General features: G+C 43.6%; 6 protein-coding genes across 8 annotated transcripts; 5 read left to right on the plus strand and 1 right to left on the minus strand.

Annotated features, from left to right (window-relative positions):
- Window positions 1-1,364: 1,364 nt before the first annotated feature.
- On the minus strand, window positions 1,365-2,589 carry ora2 (olfactory receptor class A related 2). The gene has a single exon (XM_085924204.1). It carries the CDS (start codon window positions 2,581-2,583, stop codon window positions 1,624-1,626), a length of 960 nt encoding a protein of 319 aa, XP_085780330.1. The 5' UTR covers window positions 2,584-2,589; the 3' UTR covers window positions 1,365-1,623.
- A 2,268-nt stretch (window positions 2,590-4,857) lies between these two features.
- On the plus strand, window positions 4,858-5,790 carry LOC147048768 (olfactory receptor class A-like protein 1). The gene has a single exon (XM_085924553.1). It carries the CDS (start codon window positions 4,858-4,860, stop codon window positions 5,788-5,790), a length of 933 nt encoding a protein of 310 aa, XP_085780679.1.
- A 2,256-nt stretch (window positions 5,791-8,046) lies between these two features.
- Window positions 8,047-8,985, plus strand: LOC147048769 (olfactory receptor class A-like protein 1). Its single transcript, XM_085923839.1, has one exon. It carries the CDS (start codon window positions 8,047-8,049, stop codon window positions 8,983-8,985), a length of 939 nt encoding a protein of 312 aa, XP_085779965.1.
- Window positions 8,986-9,476: 491 nt separating this feature from the next.
- Window positions 9,477-14,952, plus strand: phtf1 (putative homeodomain transcription factor 1). 2 transcript variants are annotated; one of them, XM_085923781.1, is made up of 17 exons: window positions 9,477-9,959; window positions 10,103-10,213; window positions 10,338-10,394; window positions 10,464-10,533; window positions 10,604-10,762; window positions 10,908-11,097; window positions 11,171-11,279; window positions 11,337-11,501; window positions 11,701-11,943; window positions 12,013-12,141; window positions 12,217-12,486; window positions 12,764-12,850; window positions 13,006-13,092; window positions 13,375-13,530; window positions 13,618-13,713; window positions 13,777-13,902; window positions 14,110-14,952. In XM_085923781.1, the coding sequence occupies exons 2-17, from the start codon at window positions 10,184-10,186 to the stop codon at window positions 14,128-14,130; spliced, it is 1,995 nt and encodes a 664-aa protein (XP_085779907.1). In that variant the 5' UTR covers window positions 9,477-9,959; window positions 10,103-10,183; the 3' UTR covers window positions 14,131-14,952. The 2 variants fall into 2 exon arrangements, with proteins under 2 accessions (XP_085779907.1, XP_085779906.1); XM_085923780.1 differs by having other exon boundaries at window positions 9,478-9,959; window positions 12,764-12,895.
- Window positions 14,953-15,200: 248 nt separating this feature from the next.
- Window positions 15,201-22,308, plus strand: pfkfb2b (6-phosphofructo-2-kinase/fructose-2,6-biphosphatase 2b). Of its 2 annotated transcripts, XM_085923782.1 has the most exons (18): window positions 15,201-15,342; window positions 15,538-15,618; window positions 15,905-16,030; window positions 16,366-16,462; window positions 16,984-17,050; window positions 17,143-17,217; window positions 17,326-17,382; window positions 17,475-17,599; window positions 17,696-17,903; window positions 18,000-18,146; window positions 18,220-18,324; window positions 18,450-18,579; window positions 18,657-18,719; window positions 18,876-18,940; window positions 19,079-19,105; window positions 19,603-19,770; window positions 20,339-20,443; window positions 22,210-22,308. In XM_085923782.1, the coding sequence occupies exons 2-17, from the start codon at window positions 15,558-15,560 to the stop codon at window positions 20,402-20,404; spliced, it is 1,587 nt and encodes a 528-aa protein (XP_085779908.1). In that variant the 5' UTR covers window positions 15,201-15,342; window positions 15,538-15,557; the 3' UTR covers window positions 20,405-20,443; window positions 22,210-22,308. The 2 variants fall into 2 exon arrangements, with proteins under 2 accessions (XP_085779908.1, XP_085779909.1); XM_085923783.1 differs by lacking the exons at window positions 19,079-19,105; window positions 19,603-19,770; window positions 20,339-20,443; window positions 22,210-22,308 and adding an exon at window positions 19,176-19,507.
- On the plus strand, window positions 21,476-24,792 carry yod1 (YOD1 deubiquitinase). Its single transcript, XM_085923784.1, has 3 exons — window positions 21,476-21,602; window positions 22,214-22,422; window positions 22,632-24,792. Exons 1-3 carry the CDS (start codon window positions 21,595-21,597, stop codon window positions 23,321-23,323), a joined length of 909 nt encoding a protein of 302 aa, XP_085779910.1. The 5' UTR covers window positions 21,476-21,594; the 3' UTR covers window positions 23,324-24,792.
- Window positions 24,793-25,926: the final 1,134 nt, after the last annotated feature.

Genomic DNA, 25,926 nt, shown 5'->3' on the forward strand with positions numbered 1-25,926 from the left:
GTTCGCGTTTACATAAATATTGCTGGCAGGTTTAATAGTACAAGAGTGGTTGAAAAGAATTTACAAAGAGTTTTAAAAGAATAAAGTCATGATCATATTTTTAAAAATAATTCCACACAGAATTTGTTCCAAAAACCACTTTGGGTGTGGCCTGCCAGCAGGATCAAGGGGGCGTGGCTCAAGGGCGGTGTTTGCTCCCAATAGCGCCACATCATTGGTGGGAACGGCGGACAAAAAAGCCTGTACCTTGCACAGGTAAACAGACAGCCACTGGGATTTACTTCATCCTTGAGATGTCCTCCAAGTAGCTGCCATTTTGCTGCTTTTGTGTGTGCGCATGTGCGTGCGTGTGTGTGCGCGTGCGTGCGTGTGTGTGTTAATCTCATTTATCAATGAACTTCCTTGTTAGTTACTAACATTAATTTGATGCATGTTACTGCCAGGTAAGTTTAAATCAAATGGTCAGCTTTGCTTTGTTTTTCTGTTATGTTAAATAATCGTCTGGTTTGGAAGACTCATTTCTGTTCCTAAAGGAGTCTGCAGATTTGTATTTCCCCTTTCCTTTTCTTTGGAATTTGGCGATCCGTGAAACCATCCGTGTATTCTATCCTTCATTCCACCGGAGTCTGTGTATCTGTGTCAATCAGATTTCAGTGGTTTGAAGAGTAAGACACATGGAACTTATCATCTGCAGATTGTTTTGTGTTTTTTTCAATATTTTGTTTTTGTTTTGTTTGTGACCTTTGCTGCAGGACACAAGATGTGTGCATGAACTGTTCTGCACAAGCACAAAATGATGCCAGTCCACCTTGGGCACATGCCTCAATTTGATTCGAACACAATTTACTAAGTGAGGAAAATTGTAGAAAAACCTCAGATACATGACATGACATGTCCCAAGCACTCTGTAAAATGTTTGCTTTGCCAAACTTGATGACAACACAATCTCACCTATTAAATCCTCCACACCCTTTTTGAAATCCAATTCCCATGCCAACAGATGTCCCTAAACATACGAAAGACAAACATTGTTTTCCATTTCTTTCTTTGTCTTGTTTTAAACTCCAAATTGGAGTTTAAAGAGCAGCTCCCGAGTCAAACTCCCCTCACGATTCGATAGAGATGCACCGATACTATGGGTACCGATACTTAATAATGCCTTTATTCATTGTCGAATTCTCTTTATTTTGTGATAGTTTTCCTGTAAACTTCCACAGAGAGTAACTTGAATGAGAAAAAGGAATAAAGTTACCAACAATGTATTTAAGAATATATACAGTCTGTTCTGTTAGTTGCATATAAAACATTTGAGTTTTATTCCAAATTTGAACATGATTTTTAGTATCACGACAATGTACTTTCGTATTGCCCGAGTTAAGTATTGTGTCCTGAAGGCTGTCGCCCCCTACTGATTACATCCCAGAATGCACTTCGACCTGTGCTAAAAAAAAAAAAAAAAGTTCAAATTGAAATTTGAAAGATGTAGTCACATAAAAATGCTATCCTTCCCAACAAAATCTTTATGATTTCAGAAAGTTTTATATTTTTCATTAAATGCATTCTGATATTAGGAGAATACATTTCCCTTTTATGAAAAATCATTTTTTTCTGGAGAAAACGTATCTAATGCTCTTGAGCACTCTTAGTGAGTGTTGTAGTTTGCTCCTTGCCAACTTTGACGGCCGGGACGCCGCACCCGAGCCTGCCGTTCACCTTCCTGTTGAAGGCGATGATGACAAGCGGGCTCAGTGCGGCGTAGAGTGACGAGAAGAATATGCGCAGGTCCGACACCAGCGAGCTACTCATGGGCGTCCTCAAAGTGAGTGTGTATACCCAGAGCCCATTGTCCATCCCGTAGAGGACCACGTACAAGGTCACCAGAGACACCACGGCTTTGGCCGCCCTCCGCTCCGATCCGCTGTCGGCGCGTCGGTCCCTCATCTGCCGGTTGTGCTTGTAGAGAAAGAACAGGATGATGAGGCTGGCGAGAGCCATGAGAGCCATGGGCACGACGTCTCTGCCCACCTGGGCTGCTCCGTTGCTATCCTTGGAGAGTTTGGAGGGGAAATTGACAAAGCAAAACTGCACATTGATGCCGTGCCTCGTCGGGACCGATGTGTTCCTGGCCCCGAAGGAGAAGAGGATGGCGGCTGAGCTCATGCACGTGTTGATCAGCCAAAGGAGCAAGAACACCAGGCCCAAGTGGCGAGCCAGCCAGGTACGGACCGAGGCCCAGCGCGAGTTGGGCTGGGCCACGCTCAAACACTGATAGGCGCTCAGGATGAAGGTGAGCCAGATGGAGAGGGAGCGCGACGTGCGGTACACGAAGATAACGCCTTTGCAGCCGGCGTCATTGAAGACGGCGGCCAGACGGAATGAGGCCAGAGTCTCCAGCAGACAGCGCACCGCCACCACCATCAGGTTGACGCACGCTAGGTGAAGCACGATGGCGTCGGCCGGCAGCAGACGCTTGTCCTGGTAGTGCGCCGACAGAAAGGCCAGGATCACCATCAGGTTCCCGGGGACGCCCACCACGCTCAGGGACAGGTACAGCATCCCGCGGACCAACTCCTCTGAGAGCATTCCTTCGCAAAACTGCCACACACCAAAGAATTGGCTTGTTTGAAGAATTTAAAAAAAATGGTTTCAAGTCTAAAAGGTCTTTGTGTTGTCCGTTGAAGTTGTAATATTCTGAGAACAATGCTGTATATGTTTGCAAAAACTTTTCATGATTCTTCTAAAAAAATGTCAAATGTCATCAAAATGTGGACATTTTTCCAAAGCTTCGTTTTAATATTAGAAGAAATACGTTTTTTTCTTTTCTTTTTTTTCAGATTGTAACACTGAGAATGAAGTCACGTTTTTAAGAGTTTCAAAATATTCTCTTTAACTCAAATGAAGTGGTACATTTTAGAAGCAAAGTCTCCTATTTGCCCACTCACCTAACGCATCCGTGTCTGAGCCAAGCGTCTGGCAGTGTGGACCCCACCCCGATGTGCCCCCTTTTCACTCGCTTGGTCCTTTTATAGTCTGCAGCTCAACGGAGGTTGAGCTTCTGCCCTGTTGTGGCACTTGACTGCAATTACTTGAGATCAATCCAGATGACTGCTTCATCGCGACATCACCGTAACACATTTTCTTGATGATGTTGAGTGCAATTGCAACCGTTTACGGATTTTTGGAACTCTAAATGAGAATTAAGACCAAGGATGGAGTATTAAGGCCACACAGGACTGAATAAAAACTGTACACTACAAAATGAAAATTGCAATTTGAAGTGGATATTTGGTATATATTTTTCAGGAAAAGCCTGTATATTTTCTAAATCAATTGAAGTGATGCCTTTCAGAGAGTAAATAAGCTTTTCTGAAGTTTGAAAACCATTCACCATGAATTTTTCTTCATTTCATCATAGGGGTATGGAAACTTCCTCAAATGTGTGGGCGGCTTATAGAAGGCCCACACCAAAACACACAAGCATAAGAGTGAAGTTGAAGAAATGCTCCCAGTTTCCGAATCATCTTTGTAAAACCACAACTTTTTGATTTTTGAATGTTTAAATCGTAATCATCTAGTCTTCGGATTTAAGTTTCAGCATTCATGACTAATGATTTGCGTCATTACCACGTTTACATCATTCGGCAAGCCTCGATTGTAATTGTTCTACTTGAGCACACGATGCAGTCCACTGAGAAAGACGTGCTTGAACTTGCCATTTTAATGAGATCTCAGAACATGTAAACACATACAAAAATGAAACAACCCTGTCCCTAGACTAAAGAAGCTTCATTTAAACAAAAAAAAACATTACAAATGATCAGCAAAGGGAATATAATTAGGCAAGAGGTTTCAATTCATACAAATAACAGGTTGGCTCACCCCAATGGGTTCAACATAAATTGTTATCGCGTTAATTGTCCTGCTGCTCTGCGTCACCAAGCATAATAGCACAAAGGATGCGAAAGTCTCCTGATGGCTCATTTAAGGCCAGTGTGGTTTCATTTTTCCGATTCGGCTGCATCCGCTCGGAATGACATTGATCTATTTTCGAAAAATAACTGACGAAATATCCAAGAAACAAACAAATGGCACGCAATACTAATATAGTTCTGGCTTTCAGGTTCATTATATCATCACATTGTGGAAGGCTGGACGTCATGCCACATCCATCCATTCATCTATTCATCCATCCATCAGCCCGCCGTCCATCTGTATAGATACTTTCGCATAGTATTTTGCGACACACCTTGTAAAATTGAATGTATCTCGATTTAAGAACGATTCATAGGTCCATCCATACTGTTAAATGTTCTCCCCGTGCCTGCGTGGGTTTTCTTTTGGTGATCCGGTTTCCTCCCATATTCTTATTTATTAACATTTCTGACATCAGTCAACGTTTGTTCCGATCAAGTTGAATGTTTGCTTTTTGCTGCGATGGGAAGGATTGAACTTCTTAGCAATTTTCATACCAAGATGGCTTTATGTAAGCCTCGGCCACTCTTTTGATCAAGTCCAAAACTACTCCTTGATTATGTCGCTTCTTTTGTTAAAGCTGAGAAATTGGGATGAAAAACATAACCCGGATCAAGCGTATTCCCTTCGGCTTCTGTGACAGGCCACACGTTTCCTTTGAGACGACTTGATTCCAATTGTTTGTGAGGTTTTTTTTTGTTTTGTTGTTTTTTTACTGAAACTCCAGGCAAATGAGATCTCCAAGGACATTGGAGGCTATAAACGTTGGCCTTTAAGAGTTGTGTGCCATACTCTTGCTCAGGTGAGCATGCTTTAGGAACTGCTTGGGTGGTGCATTTCAAACCAGGTGTGTCTCTCTGCCTGTTTGGTCCTGGCCTCGGTGGCATGGACCTGTGCGTGACCATCAAAGGCGTCTCCTTCCTCTTGCAAACAGGAATGGGCATCTTGGGGAACACCATGGTGCTGCTGGCCTACGCCAATATCCTTTACACCGAGCGCAAACTCCTTCCCGTGGACATGATCCTGTGCCACCTGGCCTTTGCCAACCTGATGATCCTGACCATCCGCTGCATACCCCAGACCATGACGGTCTTCGGTCTCACCGACCTCCTGGACGACTCGCACTGCAAGGTGGTAATTTACGGCTACCGCATCGGCCGGGCGTTGTCGATCTGCATCACCTGCATGCTCAGCGTGTTCCAGGCGGTCACCATCGCCCCCAGCGGGTCGAGCTTGTCCCGGCTCAAGTCTTCCCTTCCTGCCCTGGTGCTCCCCACCGTCGCCGGGCTGTGGTTGCTCAACATGATCATATACGTTCCAGCCCTTCTCTTTTCCACGGCTCCGCGCAATAGCACCGCCCCTGCCTTCACTCTCAACCTGGGCTTCTGCTTCATGGACTTCAGAGACAACATGCTCTACATCATCCAAGGGGTTATTGTCTCTGGAAGGGATTTTTCCGTGGTGGCCCTGATGTTGGTCTCCAGCAGTTACATCTTGCTACTTCTCCACCGTCACAGCCACCAGATGAGAGGCCTCCGACGCTCCCATCGGACAGAGACCAGAGCGGCCAAAACGGTGGTCACCCTGGTGGTCCTGTACGTCTTCTTCTTCGGCGTGGATAACGTGATCTGGATCTACATGCTGACCGAGGCCAAGGTGTCCCTCATGGTGCCGGACATGAGGGTATTTTGCTCCTCCTGCTATGCGTTTCTCAGTCCTTACTTCATCATTTCTTCCAATGAGAAGGTCAAGAACAAAATTGTGTGTCAGGCTGAGCAGGAACAGCTAGCATCAATGGACACTCAGGAGTCGAAATGAATTCTTGAACAAGATTGTTTTCCTAGACCTTCTGTCAGTGAGCTGAACTATCAATATTACCTTTACAAAATGTCTTCAAAACGTTGTCTATGTATTTGATTGTCACTGCACTTTGTAGACTAGTCAATTAAAAATAATCCAGTAAATTTGTGTCAGAATGATGAACCAACTTGGAATGAAGCTCTAAAAAGAAAAATAACATTTAACTTTGCTGTTTGCTAAATTAAATCAGATGTATATTTCCAAGAATGAGCTCCAATAAAACAAAATCAACCTTGAATCTTGTCGCTTGCTTCGTGGAAACTGCAGCTGTCCCAAGTGTTGATTTAGGAAGCATAAGGAATGTAAGTTTGAGCCAAGCTTGACTAGACTGAATCAGTTTCATTGAAAATAAATACATATATTTAATAATGATTCCTCGCACTGCTGTATATATTTGTGCTAACCAGATCACAAGTTCCTTTTTTCAATACAGGCATGAGGTTCTAAATGTCTAGTTTAATAGAATGTTCAAGACTAGGCTGGAAGCATCCTTTGGAAAGTTGGAAAACATTGATTGTCATACATTTGCACGTACTTCTAATTCTAAGACTTCCGAGATTCCTTTTGTGTCACTTTCCTCCTGAAGACATTTCATATAGTTACACATAACAAAAAAATTGGGGGGGGAAAACTACGTATAATATACAGTGTATTTTTCAGAAACTAGTACAGCAGAACTGGTCCAGCGTGAGAATCACACAAGCACAAACTTATTTTTCAGCATCAGTTTGCAAGTTCACCTAATTTATCTCATGTACATTTTTCTCAACCTATCCATGAAGAACTTTGGGTTAAATTTTGTTCAGCTTTGTTTTTTAAAACAAAACAAGGCCTTTGAGGGCCGTAATGTTAAAACGGTGACATTGGGCTGAAACCTCCTATTTGACCAAAATGTTATCATTATTAATTATTTATTCATTTATTTTACAAATCTATACTATTGGTCAGTTCACATTTGTGTGGGTTAAAATATTGTTGAAGATGATTGGTTTCTTAAACCATAGAAGGATAATTTCCATTTTCGAGGTTGCGTAGAAAAAAAAAAGGATAATTTCGTAGGTGCAAGCATTTCAGAGTTAAACATTTCACTGTTTGTTTGTTTGTTTGTTTTTTAACAAACAGATCATTTGAGGTTTTATTTTTTTTTATTGTTTTTAAATTACAATGCAAATCAGATGCCATATTGCTTACCCAAGGTATACAAAAGAACGTGCTTGAACTTGCCATTTTAATGAGCTCTCTAAACATGTAAAACGCACAGAAGTGAAAATAACATCTCTCCCTAGAGAAAGAAATTTCTCTACAAATGAGCAGCAACGCAAACATGCAATAATAACCTGATGGTGCGAACATGGAATAATTAGAAGTTGAATCAATGACAACCTTTGGAGTTGGATGAAGAACAACAACAGGTTGTTCCTGTGTCCCCAATGAATTGCAACATGTGTTGTTATCACTAATTGTCTTGCTCGTCTGCGTCTGAAACAGGATGTGAAGAGGATGAGAGCGCTGGTGGCACTATTGTCAAGTGTGACAACGTTGTTTGAGTCCTCGGATTTGAAGAATGTCACTCTTGTGGGAATTGTCATTAGAACACTTGAGGAGATTGATATGCACAAAACCAAGATACTCATACATTGCATGCAGGTCCATTACTATATGGTGAATTGTTTTTTTACAAATGTTATATTTTCATGATTAATATTTGTTACTATATTTATCTATTTTATTTGTATTCATATTTGAATGATTCATTAGGAATGACCATAATCTGTGAGCCATGATCTTTACAATTATACAAAATGAAATCAAGAAATAGTTCTTTGTTCAATGAGTTTGTATGATATACAAGTGTCACTTTTTGACTTGAACTAACTGAAACAAGTTTTCCATTTAATTTGGCTGAAAAACAAAACTGTTCAAAGCAGTACGCACCTTCAACATAATTAGGAATAAATATAATATCATAAATATTCCCAGAGCGTCGTCCCGTCTGTTTGGTGGTTTTAATTTGCCAAATTAATTTAATCGAAACTGTTGAACTCAAAGATCTCCGTTGGGAGATGGGAGGCTATAAAAGCCATCGAGTGCAATGTTAAAGCCTGTCGATCAGCCTGTTGTCTACTTGCTCAGGTGAGATTGGTCGTGTGCCTTTCAGGACAAAGTGCGCCTCTGTCTGCTTGAACCCAAAAGCCCGGTCCGGGCCACGGTGGCATGGATCTGTGCGTGACCATCAAAGGCGTCTCCTTCCTCTTGCAAACAGGAATGGGCATCCTGGGGAACACCGTGGTGCTGCTGGCGTTCGCTAATATCCTCTTCATTGAGCGCAAACTCCTTCCCGTGGACATGATCCTGTGCCACCTGGCCTTTGCCAACCTCCTGCTCCTGCTGACCCGCTGCGTCCCCCAGACCATGACGGTGTTCGGCCTCGTCGACCTGCTGGACGACGCGGGCTGCAAGGTGGTGATTTACGGCTACCGAATTGGTCGGGCGCTTTCTGTGTGCATCACCTGCATGCTCAGCGTGTTCCAGGCGGTGACCATCGCCCCAGCCGGGCCTCACTTGTCCAGGCTGAAGCCTGCCCTTCCCTCACTGGTCCTCCCTACTTTTGCCGGACTGTGGTTGCTCAACATGGCTATATGCATCGCAGCTCCATTCTTCTCGATGGCGCCGCGGAACGGCACCGTCCCAGCCTTCACGCTCAACTTGGGTTTCTGCCACGTGGACTTCAGAGACAGCTTGTCCTATGTTATCAACGGGGTTGCGGTGTCTGGGAGGGATTTTGCCTTTGTGGCGTTAATGTTGGGCTCTAGTGGTTACATTCTGTTGCTTCTTCATCGCCACGGCCGGCAGGTGAGAGGCATCCGTCGCTCCCATTCGGCTGAGACCCGAGCGGGCAAAACTGTGATCACCCTGGTGGTCCTGTACGTCTTCTTTTTCGGCATCGATAATGTGATCTGGATCTACATGCTGACCGAGGCTAAGGTGTCTCCAGTGGTGGCGGACATGAGGGTGTTCTTTTCCTCCTGTTATGCATTCCTCAGTCCGTACTTTATCATCTCCTCCAACAAGAAGGTCAAGGACAAAATTATGTGTGCCGCTGAGCAGGACAAGTTGGTGTCAAATGACACTCAAGAGTCACACGACAATTAACTTTCTCTTTTATGATAGACTATTGTGATCCATCAACTGATCTGTCTCTGACTTTTACTGACAGCTATGAAGTGGAAAGCCACAATCTCAAACAATGAATTTATTGCAGCATTTTATACTCATGTATGTTGTAAATATTGTTCTTGGTCAGAGTTATGGCATAAAGACAAAATAAAAGACAAATTGTAAAACGTGCACTTTTAAATCAAATTTAAATTGATAAGATGGCAAATGAGGCTGTGCGGTCTTCACTAACGCACTAAAGCTGTAGTACGCTGATGTTCAATATCTGTTTTAAAACATTTCTGTGTCAGAAATAATAATCAAATATTAAACAAAGAATGCCGGAAACTCGAAATGTCGTATGTCGGGCCTGTCGTAAACCAAGGACCCTCTGTAAAGCAGACGCAATCGTATTGTTCCATGCTTCTCTCTGATTGGTCAAACTGTTTTGTGTGAAATCCTCGGCTTTGTCTGAGAGGCAATAAGTGCTTCTCGCTTTGCAAACTGCGTGATTCTAATAAGTGTGTTGAATCGTACAAGAGAATGAATTTTTCTCGTTATACCCTAATATTGAGTTATTTCTCATTATTCCATCGATGACATTTCCATTGTGGCTCTTAAGGTGCAGCAAGTTCGCCTGACAAGCAAACTTTAGGAATTATATTTTTTCACAACTAACCCGGAAAAGAAAAGCGGAAGTTTTGCACTGTTGTGAAAACTGATGGGTGCTACGGAAAGCCTGACATAAACTCATTATGGCTACTGAGTAAACTGTAAACACTTTTTAAAGACATTCATATAGGAGTTTGGTTAATGTTCGCGTCGAGGGCCGTTGAAGGCAACGCCCCAATACAACCCTGGAGCACTGAAATATGGATTAGAAAACTTTAGAATAGCAAATAAACATTAGAATAACTTGTAATGATTACATAGCGTCTTCCAAAATGTGCCAACCCTGCCATTCCTATAAGGTAAGCCGACACGATCTGTCTTCCGCGTTACCTGTTGCCTAGCCTTATAATAGTCTTACAGCCACATACTCTGCCACATCGCTTAATAAATTGCCTCCCAGTTAAGGTCAGTGAGTTCATCGTCACCCCTCCTGTTTGTTTAGTGGTGTTTTCCTGTCCTCAACTCGTCTGTGTACTCTGAAATGAGCTGACTCTGGGACCAGTGTTTTCAGCAACAAAACACAATGGCCAGAATATCCTGGTATCAAGAGAAGGTGCGTATGTGGATGTATAAAAGTGGCTATATATTGCCCGCCAGCGCCAAATAGCCATCATGAAGCTAAGAAAGTTTTGAATGATTTTTCTCTTCAGTAAAATACAATGTTGTTGATGCCACAGATTGGCGCCTACGATCAACAAGTCTGGGAGAAGTCTCTGGAGCAGACAGATTTAAATGTAAGACAAGGGGGGAAAACAAAAGGAGATTCCTGGGTGTTTCCTAAATCCAAGTTCTCTCTCCACTAGGATTTGGATAGTAAACCCAAAAAGACCGGCCACATCAAGTCAGACCTCATTGATGTTGACTTAGTTCGAGGTTAGACTCCAAGTTGCCAAATGACCGTATCGCATTCTGAGCCGTCATTGCTTTGCTTCGCCCTTTGCAGGGTCGACGTTCAGCAAGGCCAAACCGCAGAGTCCCTGGACGGCGTTGACTCGGAAGGGTTTGGTCCGCGTGCTGCTGTTCCCCTTCTTCTTCCCGTGGTGGATCCAGGTCACCTCCAAGCCTATCTCCTCATGCATTCTGCTGCTGTACTTTATGCAAGGTTAGCTATGTAAATACAACAGATTACAGAGTAGGGCTGCTTTTTCAGTAATTCATCTTCACACCTGAGCACCAGAGAAAGAGGTAGATTTTGATATTCTGCCCTATAACCATTTCATCATTTCCATGTCACTCTTCCTCTGCAGTGGCTGCTGTGGTACTCTATGTGGAGGTCCCCGGGGCAAGTGCCAGTGAGGCGTTTGGGCCCTTGTGCCTTATGCTGCTCTTGGGCACCGTGCATTGCCAGATTGTGTCCACCGAGTGCAGCCGCTGGCCAGCGGGCGGTCCTGTCGTCAGTAACGGCAACAGCGGCAGCAATCCCACCCGCAGGAGGAGGTGAGTTACTCGGGGCTTCAGCCAACCACTTTAGGTTCTAAAGCAGACTTGCTTTCTTTTCTGTCTCGGTCAGGCCTCGAAAGGGCAGGAGTTCGAAGAAATCCGATGAGAAGAATGAGAGCGAGGCCAAGGAACAGCAACGCTCATCGCAGTTTGAGGAAGTCCAACGACCCAAGAGAATGGTATTGTCATCAGTAGGTTTTGTTAAGTGCATGGAATCTAAATCAATATTGTCACAGAGCAAAAGAAAGTCTGGCTTCGGCGCGTCAGACGAGCTCTCAAGTGAGGAAGAAGAGGGCTTGCAACCGGTGGACGTGGTCCCTGCCAGCTCCTGGCCGCCGTCTGCACCGCCAGCTTCTGTGCGCTCTCGGAAGTCCAACAGCAAAGCAGCAGTCAGGCCTCAGGTGAACCCTCTTGTGCCCCACTTGAAACATTTTTTGTCCTATTGAAGCCTTCAGGTTTCAGAAACAAATCGGCCTGCGCAATACGTGTATCGCAAAGATTTGGAATGTTTCAAAATTATAGAACTGCATGTCGATCAATGCAATGCTTAATTTGGACCTTTGAGTTGAAAGATGCTCTTTTTCGGCCCAATTGTTGCAGGAAGGAGGTGGGACCTTGAAGGCAAAGCCTCGAGAAGTGGAGCGCCTGCGAGTCAGCGTGGGCTCCCGACCGGCCTCCGATACGGATGACACCATGTGGGAGGAGCTCCTCCAGGACCCTGACTCCGCCACCACGGGGAGCAGCGACAGTGAGGACAACGTGAGGTTCGCGGGCGGCCTCGCGCTACAGCAAACCACCACGCTGAGCAGCGACGACGAGAGCCTGCAGCAAGGCATCGCGGGGGTAAGACCCAATACCATGTCATGTGTGAATTATGAGGCTTTTTAATAACCATACGTGGTACGTCTTCAGCACCAGCTGTGTTGGCTCCAAGCGTGCCATCCTTCCAGGGACCGAGTCAGCGCCATCATATGGGAGCAGGGCGAATGCAAAAAAGCAGACATGTCTGTGCTGGAGATCAGCGGGATTATCCTCACTCGGGTACAGAATACATCATTCCAATTGATATTATCGTAATATTATAATATACGAATACCTCATCTTCTTCATCTCAAGGTGAAGCTTGCGGAGCAAGGTGTGGGCTACCTGGTGTTCGGCGGGCTAGTGACAGCCACGCTGGCGCTCCTGCCCTTTGCCTTCCGCCTGGCGCAGCGTCTGGACATGTCCAGCCTCAGCTCGCCATCGGCAGCCGAGCTCCTGGAGATTGCCTTTAGCCCGGCGAGCCCTCACGCATACGCCTTCTTCTTCATCACCACCGTGCTCAGGTTTTGCCTCACGGGGCTCTTCTTCTTCATGATGTGCGTGGCCGAGAGGACCTATAAGCAGGTGAGTGGCTATTTTGACAGTATTATTGAAATGATACATCTCTTTACCATTTTTAATATGGGAGGGACATCATGGAGACCAGTGTTGTGTGTAAGAAAAGTGTTATGATGGCTCCCTCTAGTGGTAGAATCATTGCCAGTACTGTTCGGTTCCACTACTGTTTAATACAACTGCCATGTACTTCTATTATTAACTCATGACTGAAAAACGTCTTAACAACTCATTCCAAAACACAAAATATTCCATCCATTGACTGTCTATGATGGCTCCTCCACAGAGACTTTTATTTGCCAAGCACTTCAGCCACCTGACGTCCGCTCGCAGGGCCAAGAAGTCGGAGATCCCTCACTTCCGGCTGAAAAAGGTGCAGAACATCAAGATGTGGCTGTCCCTGCGCTCCTTCCTACGGGTGTGTAACCTCACACCTTTCTTGACCTATCACAACCTGGACCTGTTACCTTATTCACCACCGATGCCGGTTTGTCACGCCGCTTCCATCGCCTCATTGGTTCGTTGCAGAGGCGAGGGCCGCAGCGCTCCGTCGACGTTATCGTGTCCACAATCTTCCTCCTCGCACTGTCCATCTCATTCATCATTTGTGCACAGGTAATAGCAGTATGTTGACAAAGTGGTCATTTTAGAGTACCATAATATTCATTCAAATAGCTCCTTGAGTAAGAAAGAGTAAGGTCTAAATAGAAAAAAAATAATACTTAAGTCATTTGTATGCACTGTTTTGTTAAGTGCATGAAGCACTTGACACTTGTTCTTTTTCATATTTTTGCATATACTGCTTTTTTTTTTTTTCGTGGCACGTGATGGAAAAAAGTCACCAACGTGTAAATATTCATTGATTTGCTTGCTTGTTTACGTTTATCTATTAATTAGCTTCTACAAAGCCACAAGACTTTCCTGGACTCGCTGACCAACTGGGAGCTGTTGCTGTGGGCCTCGTCAATGATCCTCTTCCTGCTTCGGTTCGCCACGCTGGGTTCCGAGACCAACTGCAAGTACAGCAACTCTTCGGTGCTCCTCACCGAACAAGTGAGTACCTGCAAATCACATGAACATTCTGTTTAAATATGGATTCACAATCCAGCAGGTGTCACAACCAAGGTGTGTGCCTTTCAGATCAATCTGTATCTGAAAATAGAGAAAAAACCCAACAAGAAAGAGGAGCTCAACATTGTGAACAACGTCTTGAAACTGGCTACCAAACTGATGAAGGCAAGCACTTTAGTGTAACCGTCTTGCTGTGTTAGTCGTCCTTAACGCCCGACCTCCCGCCAGGAGCTGGACACGCCGTTCCGCCTTCTCGGTCTGACCGTCAACCCGCTCATCTACAACATCACCAGGGTGGTCATCTTGTCGGCTGTGTCTGCTGTGGTCAGTGACCTGCTGGGCTTCAACATCAGAGTGAGTCATAATAGTCATCATTAAAAAGAATTGAAATGGAGTGTTGCCCTTGAATAGAGCCTGGATTGGTTTTGGTTTTCCTCCCATTACAATATACTTTTTCAACACAGGTCAGCGTATAACTTTGAAGTGCCGTACAATGCAATTCCATTTTTTGCTCTTCTTCTATGATGCGACCTTTCGATCTCTTGTGTTTATCTTTTGTAGCTGTGGAAAATCAAACCTTGATGTGAACGCGACAAGAGGACTTCTTGCCCGTCCGTCGCCTTCCAACCAGACGTGCAAAACTACTGACCGTCACATGACGGCTCATTCTACGAAGCGTCCACTTGAATGTGGTTTAACATAGCTGGGAAAGTGAAAGAAATACTGTATAGTCAACTGTGGCATAGAACATGCCACGTAATGCCAGTAATTTAACACAGGTGGGCTTCTTAGATTTTTCTAAATTTATTTCAAGTTCCAGCACTTACTGTATGTATTTATAGACTATGACCACTATCTGCCTTTTCCATCAAGAACCACTGTCATGAAAGTCACTATGCAAGTTGGGAGATTCAGTTCTTATTCAGTGACAGTGAAAATATGTGCCTTTTGATAGATGGGTGACCAATCCAGGGCGTAGACTGCCTTTTTTCCCCAATGTGTCAGATGGGGTAGGTTTCAACTCAATGTGACCCTGAACAGGATAAAAGAATGGAAAATGACGTGTAAACTCACTGATTTTATACAGGAATTTCCCAACATTCTCAAAATGTATATTGATGATTTATTTCTTGAATGTTAAACTTGCACTGGGTCACACTGTCGTGTGAACATTCTTTTGTGTAGCAAAGATAGCAAGAAGGTTAATGCATGGTGGGTGGTTGGGTGAACCTGAAACTCTAGATAAAATGTCTTAAAGAAAGTGATGCAATCATGTTTATGATTTTATATTATAAGCATTTGTGCACTTTTTGCAATAACAGTTCCTCTGAGGTTTTTTTTTTTTTTAGAATGGGGTGGGGTCTTACCCCTATTTAGATCATGATTAGTACAATAAAATGTTTCCACTCCACTGGTGATGTTTATTTTTATTTAGGTAACATTTTTAATTAAACATGTCTGTACAATGACTTTTAATTGAATCGCCAATCAAGTATACCTTCATTTTCCTATACTTAGACCCCATGTTAATGTTCAAATTGGTGGGACGTTCGTAATCTAATCACAAAACTCTGGATTCGAACGTCATCGAAAATCCCCTTGTCAAAATATGTGTCTCGTCTATAGGCATCTTTACGGTACTGTCGGTGTGACGTAGGGACACACACCTCCGTCAGTCGGCTTGGAAGGGCACCAGCCGGGCTATCTCGCTCCGTACCCAAGGACGGTGCGACCGACACCTGCACTCACCCACCGCCAGCGAGCGGCTCCGGTTCCGGACGTACAATTTACGAGGTATGATGCAAACGATGAAGTTGTTGACACGTCGGCAGACTCTTGTGTGTTGCTAAGTTTCCCGCCTCGTCGTCCGTCGGTCGGTCGGGCCGATGATGTGGCAGCAGAACCGATTCTCGTGGTCCGAACGGTTCAGTGTCGATTCTCTCAGCAACATATATGTCATGAATATATAACATTATCATTTGTGTGCAGAATTGATCCCTTAATTGCTCATGTCGAACCGGCGCCCCCACACCAAGAAAACAGACGAGAGGATGAACGAGAAGAAATGCTGTAAGTCAGTTCATTAGGTACACACTTCTTATAGGGCTGCATAAAAAACGTCATGTTTATTTTGAGATACACATTTAAACATGTTTGACGAGCTGCCCAGCATCATTTGTAGAGGCACTGTGGATAACTGCAAACTACCACCATTATAATCAGGGGAAAACACATTGCATTCAAAGATAATATTATCTGATGATGTGCTTGATATGATGTCGTTTGAGATGTTTTATAATTCATTAAAAATGCCAATTGATCATGTAATTTCACATTGTTCCTGTCTCCAATGCAGCGTGGGCGTCCTACATGACAAATTCCCCCACCGTGATCGTGATGATCGGTCTGCCCGCCCGAGGGAAGACGTACGTGTCCAAGAAGCTGACACGCTACCTCAACTGGATTGGTGTCCCCACCAAAGGTAAAGTGGTCGTTTTGGCTGTACAAGGCGGCGTTCCAACTTGGACTTGTGTTTACGTTTTCACCATTTCTTTAACAGCAAAAAAATGATTGAAAGAGCAGTGGCATCCTTATTTATCTAACTAGCGGTGGGTCTTCAATTAGATATCTACAATAGCTTGTGTTGGTGATTGTAGATGTGCTGCTGTGGTACATTAGTGAGGAAATGTTGGACGCTATATGACACCCTCAAGTTTTCAGTGTGTTATTAGATTAAAAATAGGGCTGGTTTTATTGTGATGCTGGTAAATTTAGCTCCGGAGGCGTCCTCACAACACCTCTGACGTGTCGCCGCAGTGTTTAACCTTGGTGTGTACCGCCGAGAGGCTGTGAGGGCCTACAAGTCCTACGACTTCTTCCGCCACGACAACGAGGAGGCCATGAAGATCAGGAAGTAAGTTTTGCTTCCAGTCACCAGAACCTGGCATGTGCGTGAGTATCATCATGCCAGACGCTGGACGGCTTTCCTACTGCTAAATCGTGACCCAAATATGAAAGCAAATGCTGCAGCTGTCTCGCGGCCGGACTGAGTCTGTCTCACATTGAAGCTTAAAATAAATATGGACAATATTTAGTCTTGCACTTTTATTTTTTTATTCCAAACCCCATGGATCAAAATATTGAGAATACTTTCCACACTCTTTCTAATTGAAGGTCAATTTAAATGTGTGACATTTGCTAACCTGCTAGCGAGCTGTCCGGCTATCCCTCAGTGCGCCTTTGCTAACTTTCAGCTTGCACTGACTCTATTGGCCTTGTAGGAAATTGTTTCCACATCTCAGTCTGTGCCGCTTTTGCCATCATGAGCTCTGGATGTGCGCGAAAGCTCGTGGCCTCAATCATGTGATCTAATCGGGACAGCTTTAGATAGGATAGACAGTATTAATAGGAGTTGACTTTTTGTCTGTCTTTCAGGCAGTGTGCTCTTGTGGCCCTGCAAGATGTGAAGGTGTACTTGACAGACGAGGGCGGTCAGATTGCTGTGAGTCCCACTGGCATTTTATTTTATTGTTCTCATTCATTAAAAGCATATCTTACTCAGCGCAAATTCTCATCCGAGTTTTTGCTCGTCAGGTATTCGACGCAACCAACACAACAAGAGAGCGCCGAGACCTCATTCAAGCATTTGTGAAGGAGAATTCTTTCAAGGTGAGTGTCATCTACCAATAAGCTGCAGTGGTAAACCTAAACCAAGTTTTCTGAAGAATTTAACATGAAATAAAAAATGCATTAACATTAAATTTGTCTTGCCGACAGGTGTTCTTTGTCGAGTCCGTGTGTGATGACCCCGAGGTCATTGCTGCGAATATCATGGTAGGAAAGCTTCTATTCATATTCACACTTTATAGCTGTAATCTTATGTAATAAGCCGCGAGCTCGCATGCCGACAAATTCCCCCCTAACAGGAAGTCAAGGTGTCCAGTCCGGACTACCCCGAGAGGCACCGGGAGCGGGTCATGGATGACTTCCTAAAACGGATTGAATGCTACAAGGTGACTTACCAACCTTTGGATCCTGATGATTATGACAAGTAAGATTTATAGAAAAGACAGCAGCAGCAGCATGTGCAACTACAATGCATTGATAGCCACTAGAGGGTGACACTGAGCTGCTGCTGTCTTTGCAGGGACCTGTCTTTCATTAAAGTCATGAACGTGGGGCGTCGCTTTATGGTGAACCGGATTCAAGACTACATCCAGAGCAAGATCGTCTACTATCTCATGAACATCCATGTGCACTCACACTCCATCTATTTGTGTCGCCATGCCGAGAGCCACCACAACCTCGAAGGCCGCATTGGAGGGGATTCAGAACTATCTCCCCGAGGGAAACAGGTAAGAGGTCATTTGGGCTCACAAACCAAAACTTATGTATGTAGACACTTCAGAACTGTTTCAAATTGTGGAAAATGTGGATTTTTTTATTTAAAGTTTGCCCGTGCACTGCGCAAGTTCATCGAGGAGCATGAGCTATCAGACTTGAAGGTGTGGACAAGCCAGTTGAGACGCACTATACAGACAGCGGAGGAGCTGGCCGTCCCTTACGAACAGTGGAAGATACTCAACGAAATCGACGCGGTCAGCGGCGTCGCGTTATAATCTCAGTTGCAACGAGATCCAACGTGAGAACTCTATTCTATTTTTTTTTCAGGGCGTGTGTGAGGAAATGACGTACGAGATGATCCAGAGGGCGTTCCCAAAAGAGTTTGCATTGAGGGACCAGGACAAATATCACTATCGCTACCCAGGCGGGGAGGTGACTGACTACACGCACACCACACATGTGACATGCAAGTTGAGCTCTTTGCATGTGTGGACTGAAAAAAACATATTAAAAAAAAAAAAAAAAACACATTGAGGTGACCTTGCATGCTCTTTCAGTCGTACCAGGATCTGGTCCAGCGTCTGGAGCCTGTTATCATGGAGCTGGAGAGGCAAGGCAACGTGCTGGTGGTCTGCCACCAGGCGGTCATGCGCTGTCTGCTGGCCTACTTCCTGGACAAAAGTGCAGGTGTGTGCGCAGGAGTCATGCCAGTGCCACATGTTGACTGTGATGCTGATTATGTCCTGCTTTTCTTCTCGTCACAGAAGATCTGCCCTACATGAAATGTCCGCTGCACACTGTCCTCAAACTCACCCCAGTGGCATATGGTATAGAGCATTTATTAGATTTGGTTGATAGTAAACATTAGTATTAAAAAAAAAATGCTATCATCTGTGGTTTAAATACAAAAAAGCTGCTAATGTGTACATTCCAGTCAGTTTTCCATGTATAAACAAACTCCTTCTTCCTCTCTCTCCCTCCAGGTTGTAAAGTGGAAATGTTTTATCTCAACGTGGAGGCAGTGAACACCCATCGAGACAGACCTCTTGTGAGTATGTCACAAGTATAAAAGTTAGATTTGTGCGAAAACTGAGGCGAGAGCGTAGTCACAATTTTTGTGACTTATTTGGGAGAGAGGCCCCACCATGAGATGTAAATGTAAAATGTGTGCCTTGCCTCAATTAAGGTCGGGGAACACTGGGCTAGACAACAGGTTTGTTTACGCCAACGCATTCGGAATTCCTCCAATTATTATTTCTGCCCATTCTTAATCTGCATTACAGGGGGTCCCAGACATTTGAAGTTTTGATCTCATCAATGGCATGAATGAACTGGATTGTTTGATATTTATGCCTTTCAAAGGTATCATACAAATCATTACTGTATTCATGACTTGATTAGTGGACTGGTGTTGGTTACGGCACATTCCCAATTCCGTAAGAATTTCACAGTCCGCGCAGGACCACCCTATAATGCCTACATTTCCATCTTTATTCTGAAGTCTAATGACACTTGCACCTCTTTTGCTTCCTTTCCTTCCTCATTGTGGAATGTTCCATTTTTTTGAGCCGATGATTACGTAGCTGATCTTATGGCTGGCCGTGCTTGCTTGGAATGAATTCTCAAGCGTGTCCAGTGAGGTTTCCCAGCTGTGCAGCACCCCCTGCCTCTTCCCAGCTCTACATTTTCTTTTTCCTCCACACGTGCCAGGGTCAAATCCCCAAGGACTCGACCCTCTTACTCCGGCGGAATAGTTACACACCTTTGTCCAGTCACGACCAGGTCAAGCGTCCTCGGCTGTACAGTGCCGGCAACCAGCCCTGGCTGCCCCTGGCCCCCACGCCGTCGGCTTTGATGCCCGAGGAACGGTCGAGCCAAGTCAGTGTCGCTTCCGTCGCCGCCCGTGTTGCTAACCCTTCACCACCCCCATCCCAGTCGGCATATCTAGAACTATCCCCCCACCCTCATCATATTTCACTCTGTGTTGTCTAAGAAAAGAAAGAATAGAGATTGATAAGTGCACTTAAATATAGGATGGAATACTAAGACGGCGAGACCACACTATTTTTCTGGTGTAAGGGGAACCCTGTCCTCCTGTCAGGCAAAATTTTTCACATAAGCTTGTGATGTGGCACATTTTTTTTGTTTGTCTGCATGGATGTTTATTCTAAACGCCACCAAATATGTTTGCATTCATAAAAAAAAAAAAAGCATGTTTGTATGTGTGCCTTGTTGTTGCCTCTACATTTCTATTCTTCTTCTGTCTTTCTTTCTTTAAACCTTATAGCCTTACATAGGAAGCGGCTGTTTGTGAGTATGTTGGATGACAAATAGCCAGCCTAGTCTTCTTTATCCCTTTATTAGACTGGTCCTGTCATTACATCATATTGCACTCACATCAAATGTGGAAAATTGTACCTTCAGTTAAAAATGATTTTCTTTGCAGGGTTCCCTGTGTGAAGGAATCGATTTTGACAACCATGAAGGAACAAACGGCTGCGTCCGCTTCTGAATGATGATAAAGAAACATCTTTGCACAAAATATGTACCAGTAAGGTTTTTTTCTTTATTTTTCTACTTTGACTCCCCTGCAAAAAGGCATATATTTTCTCCTCTGAAACATGACTATTATTATATTATGGCTTACTGATTTGCTGTGTCTCTTAGCTGCATGTCTGTATTATATAGTGATGGATCCGGCGCATGTGTTGAGCTCATCGCGCGAAGCCCTGTGTCGGTGCGCGTATCGTTTTAAAAAGTCACGTGACCGAACGAGCAGCAGTTTAGTCTGTCAAGGAAGCACGCCAAAGCTCTTCGCATTATTGATTGACTGTAACAAAGAAATAAAATATATTTTAAATTTAAATATATATATATATATATATATTATATTTTACAATATAATATATAATTACTTAAATGAATTAATGTATATACTAGGTCATCAAATCAGTGTAATTTGAGTCTGTCAACTAGTGATGTGCATTCCAGTTCTTTTAAGTGAACTGAATCTTTAGAGCCGCAGGTACCAATGCACTTTTAGCCATTTGTTGTTTCTGATCCAAAAAAAAAAAAAACCTCTCAAGGAGTTCCTCATGCACAGGCGCTCACACGCAGACCAACTGTCCAACCTGACTCCAGTTCCGAATGGTGGAAACCATCAGCTAGATGCTGATACTTGTGCCTTTTTAATTGCTAAAAGAGATTGCATTTAAAATAGTATAGTATTACAATGTTTTTTTTAAAATCTCGTTTATATTGTTGAACCCACTTGTATTTGCACGTCTTTTGGTCATATTTTAAAAGGCAATTAAATCACTTTTATTGCACTAGTGACTGAGTTTTATTTACTTCAACTTTGACTGCATGACAAAACGTGTGAGGTGTTTTTTTTTTTTAATGGGCATACGTGTTGCCCAATATCACGGTAAGAATGCCCGTTTGTGAGCTATTAGAGAATTTACGGTAGTGAACGCATCGTGACGTCACGCGTACGTGTCTTACGTATGACGTCTCGCCCCGCCCCCTAGCTGTGTAAGCATTGTTCGAGGCGTTGGAAACGGGCGGCTACAGGTAACAAAAAACAAAAAGAAAGCTTCACACTGGCCAATTAAGTTGTAGCGGCTGTCATTAAATGTGATCGGTTGTATCGAGGATGAAGATGGCCGCTCGGAGAGAAAGTGTGCACTGAACGCTAAGTTAATGGACAGGTTAGCATGCTAGCCCAGTATAGCTTTGCTCGAAATACAATTACACATCAGCCACCCACCACCCTTCGTTCAGAATAATAATCAGAACTAGAGAAATCGCTTGTGAAGGCTAATAGACTGAATGAAGATTTGTGGAATACTATGCAATGATGTCAAATGACTGAATGGCAGGAAATCTTATACATGGAATGAGCTGAAAATGTTCACGTTAGAAGGATACAAATCGGTTTAAAAAAAAAAAAAAAAGTGGAAACTTGAGGTAAATATGTAAAAATTTAGAATTTTTGGCTTTCGAACATTTTTGTGAATTTAGTGAATGGAAAAAGTGAATTTTTGGCTTTCGAACATTTTTGTGAATTTTGTGAATGGAAAAAGTGAAATGGCTATAGATCTGATGAAGTGGGGAGTGAAAAAGTAATGGAATCAAAGAGTAATTGAATAAAGCAGTAATCGAGGAAAAACAATCAGCGAGGAAAAAAAAAGCCGAAAAACAGAGAGATTGCATAAAACATGAGTCAAATGGCTATGTGTCATTTAGGAGTGTCATAAGAATGTCTGAATTGTTGCTGCTGTTGTCAATTTTCCATATTTGTCCTCTTCCTGTCAGGCAGGATGTTGCGTCTTCGCTGTAAGACCAAAAACGGTACTCACATGATGCAAGGATTGACTCATCAGTCGTGCGTGCAAGAGTTAAAAAGCAAAGTGGAGGAGCTGACCGGCATCCCCTGTGAGTTGCAGAAAATCATGGTGGGCTACCCACCTTCCAGCCTGGACCTGCGCAACGGGGACGCTCACCTCAAGGACTACCCAATCAAGTCTGGTATGAAGTTTTTCTTTATTTGAAAGAAATATTGGCATTGTGAAGAATTTGACCCGAGTAGCATCTACAAGGTCGTTTTTATGTTACTTTATGAATGAAGTACTTTTTGAATGGTGCACGGTGTTTTAGAATCAATGAAGGGGTTATATTTATGAAAGACGGTGGAGGTTCTTCTGGCCTAACACCTTGTACTTGCCCTCCCCCGACAGGCGACACGCTGATCGTGGAGGAGGAGAAAAACAAGCCCAAACTGGGAGCCCATCCCGTTGTGACCAAAACGCCTTGTCTGAACGCCTTGCCGGCGCTGGCGCGTCGAGTGGTGCCGGCCGACAACTCCTGCCTGTTCACCAGCGTCAACTACGTGGTGGAGGGCGGCGTGTACGACCCGACGTGCGCTCCCGAAATGCGCGGCCTCATCGCCCAGATCGTGTCCAGCGACCCGGCGGCGTACTCGGAGGCCGTTCTGGGCAAGAGCAACGAGGACTACTGTGACTGGATCCGGCGCGGCGACACGTGGGGGGGCGCTATCGAGGTGTCCATCCTGTCCAAGTTCTACCAGTGCGAAATTTGCGTGGTGGATACGCAGACAGTGCGCGTGGATCGCTTCGGGGAGGACGCCGGCTACCGCAAGCGCGTGCTGCTCATCTACGACGGCATCCATTACGACCCGCTGCAGAGGGAGGCGCCGGGCTCGCCCCCTCAGACCGTCTTCTCCACCGGCGACGACGTCATCCTGGCGCAGTCCCTGGAGCTGGCCGACGAGGCTCGCCGCAAGCGGCAGTTCACGGACGTCAACCGCTTTGCGCTGCGCTGCATGGTGTGCCAGACGGGCCTGGTGGGACAGAGGGAAGCACGCGAGCACGCCAAGGAGACGGGCCACACCAATTTTGGCGAGATCTAAAAGGTTGACTTGCTTTGGTCGTTTGTGCTACCCCTCCACCTCTGTGGCCGTGTCTACCTCAGTGTTTCCCGACCCTTAGGCGCATATTTGAACGCAAGAAAAATCCCATGGCACGCCACCAAAATGGAAAAATCAACTCACTGCGATTCCCCACCAAGATTGCAGTTGCCCTTTAATATGCAATTATGTTTAGGTCAAAATTGATTATACATAAAGGTTTTGATTATCAAGTGAAGTAATAAGTAAGTCAAATATACTCGATTGATATATTTCAATTTGAGATATTTACTTCATAAATTCTGAGTGACTGTTTTAAGCGTTTACTGACAAATTGACCGAACTCTGTGGCATAAAATCACACTAGTCCAATTACAACAGCAAATTTGGCTTCATCACACCAAATGTTCTCGTTTCATCAAAAAACAAATAATGGAAATGAGAATCACTTCTAAGCACTTGTGTATAAATAATTATATTTCACTTATACGTGTGTCCGTAAGCCGACCGACCAAATTGAAACAGGTTTATTTTCCCCCCAAATTGAAGCCTTTGTGCAATGTCAATTAAAACGATTAAATGCTCAGCCCCGACATTATTTGTAGGAAGTAAATTATTTACAAATCAATGAAGTGAAATTGCCACGCCACAGCGTTTGGGAATCACTGGTCTACCTCACGTCAGTCACCGACAACCACAACACTCAGCGTTCTCCTTTTAACTGCCCACCTGCCACTGCTAATGCCTTTTTTTTTTTCCTGCAGACTAGTTTTGACCGGTCAACATTATTTTTTGCATTTTGAAATACAGCTCACCGAGTCTGTTAATATTTGCCTTCGACATGCTGTCTGCACACATTGCTGCCGTCGGTCGATGGGAAACCTCATATATCCAAAACGAACATTTTTAAGCAAGCAAAAAAAAAAAAAGCTTATTTGATGACTCGGCAAGCACTTAGAAAGTCAGCAATTTGTAAAAGTAACATAACCATGGGAATTGACCAATGGCCAATTTTTCTGGATCCAACCAAATTTGGATATTGAAGGTTCTGCCCGAGGCCAGCAATGTCAATCAGGATTTTGTTTTCATGGAGAAAAAATATTGTTTGCATTTCAAATGTAACCTCACTTGACATGAAGCGTTTACATCTCTGATCAGGTCAGAGTTTATCATGTGGATTCAATGAAAAACAGAAAAATGAATGTGGGTATGCACATGGCCATTTATACATTAAGGAAAAAAAAAAGCCTACTATATTATCTGTGTGCGTGTACCCTGCTTAACAATTTGCATTTTTGGATAAATGTGAAGATTGACTTTCCTTTAATCAAAACCAAGCTTAGTGTGTTTGCAATTCCAGTGAGGAAAATGGTTCTCAATTTGTTTTTGGTTTTTTTTTTGGTTTCTTCAAGCCGTGGTTGCACGTGCAACTGAAAACTATGACACAAAAGAAACGGTAGAACTTCACTTACTGTTCTGTGACACTTGACTTTCAAATTCTGGTTTGAAAATAATAGCAAATCCACGTTGAAAGTGTGGTCAATGCCAATCCTTAACATTTTAACATGCCTAATTTTGGACAAGAAAGTCAAACTACTTGTCTACTACTTTCCTATGTGTCGCAAGTTCTGATAATTGTGCTTTGCAGGGCACAATTACCATTTCTCATCATACATGAAAATGCAAGAAACAAGTGAAAGAAAGCTTGAAATGGAAAAAAAAAAAAAAATACACTGAGCTGAAGAGTTGTGAGATTTACTGACCTTAACGACATTAACGGTTTTACTTTGGAGGCTTTTTAAAGGGACAGTCAACCCCAATAATATGTTGTATGTGCCCCTAATAGTCAAAAGACACATTCTGATTAATATTGCAGTGGTGAGAAGCAAAATTCACCTGTTCATCTCAGGGGCAGAATGGCAGCCCCCAGAGATGAATGAATGTTTCATTCATATTCCACAAACAAAACTTTAACCAGAACAATGTTGGGCTGCACAGAACATATTTGGGAGCTGACTTCCCCTTTAAAACCAGATTTTTCTGAGAAGGTTGAATTGTTCAACATACTACTAGTTAGACTGCTGATTTTTGACTTTTCTGAGATTGTGTAACTTAAGTTAACTAGTTTTGTTTTATTTGCGTGTTGATTTCATTTCAAGGAGATGGTAAATAATGGTCCTGTATCAACACTTCACAAAATTATGAATTTGAAAATGTTGACTGGAGAACATTGCTCGGTAGCAAGTTGTTGCCAAAAAGTCGTGGCAGGTTTTTATTTTATTTTTTTAATGTGAACTGCAATGATATATTGTCATTTTTCACTCTGCCATTCACAAGTTCTCATCACCACTCTTTCATGAATGTTGCACACCGAACATTACATAACTGGATTTACTTGACTTTTTTTCTGCAGTGATGAGTCACAATTAAAAGCTACAACAAGCAGTTTTTTGTTTTTTTTTCTCCCCATTGTTTTGTTTTATGAAGGATGCATCAAAGTAGGGTGAGGGTTTCCAAGTGGTGTTCAACTTGGGGAAAATATTTTTCAAAATATTGTAATTCCCTCGTATTGTATGTGAAAGTCACTGATGCTTCTCAATTGGTTC

Source organism: Syngnathus leptorhynchus, chromosome 11 (assembly GCF_054491065.1).
Source record: "Syngnathus leptorhynchus isolate UIUO chromosome 11, UIUO_Slep, whole genome shotgun sequence".
Taxonomy (NCBI): domain Eukaryota; kingdom Metazoa; phylum Chordata; class Actinopteri; order Syngnathiformes; family Syngnathidae; genus Syngnathus; species Syngnathus leptorhynchus.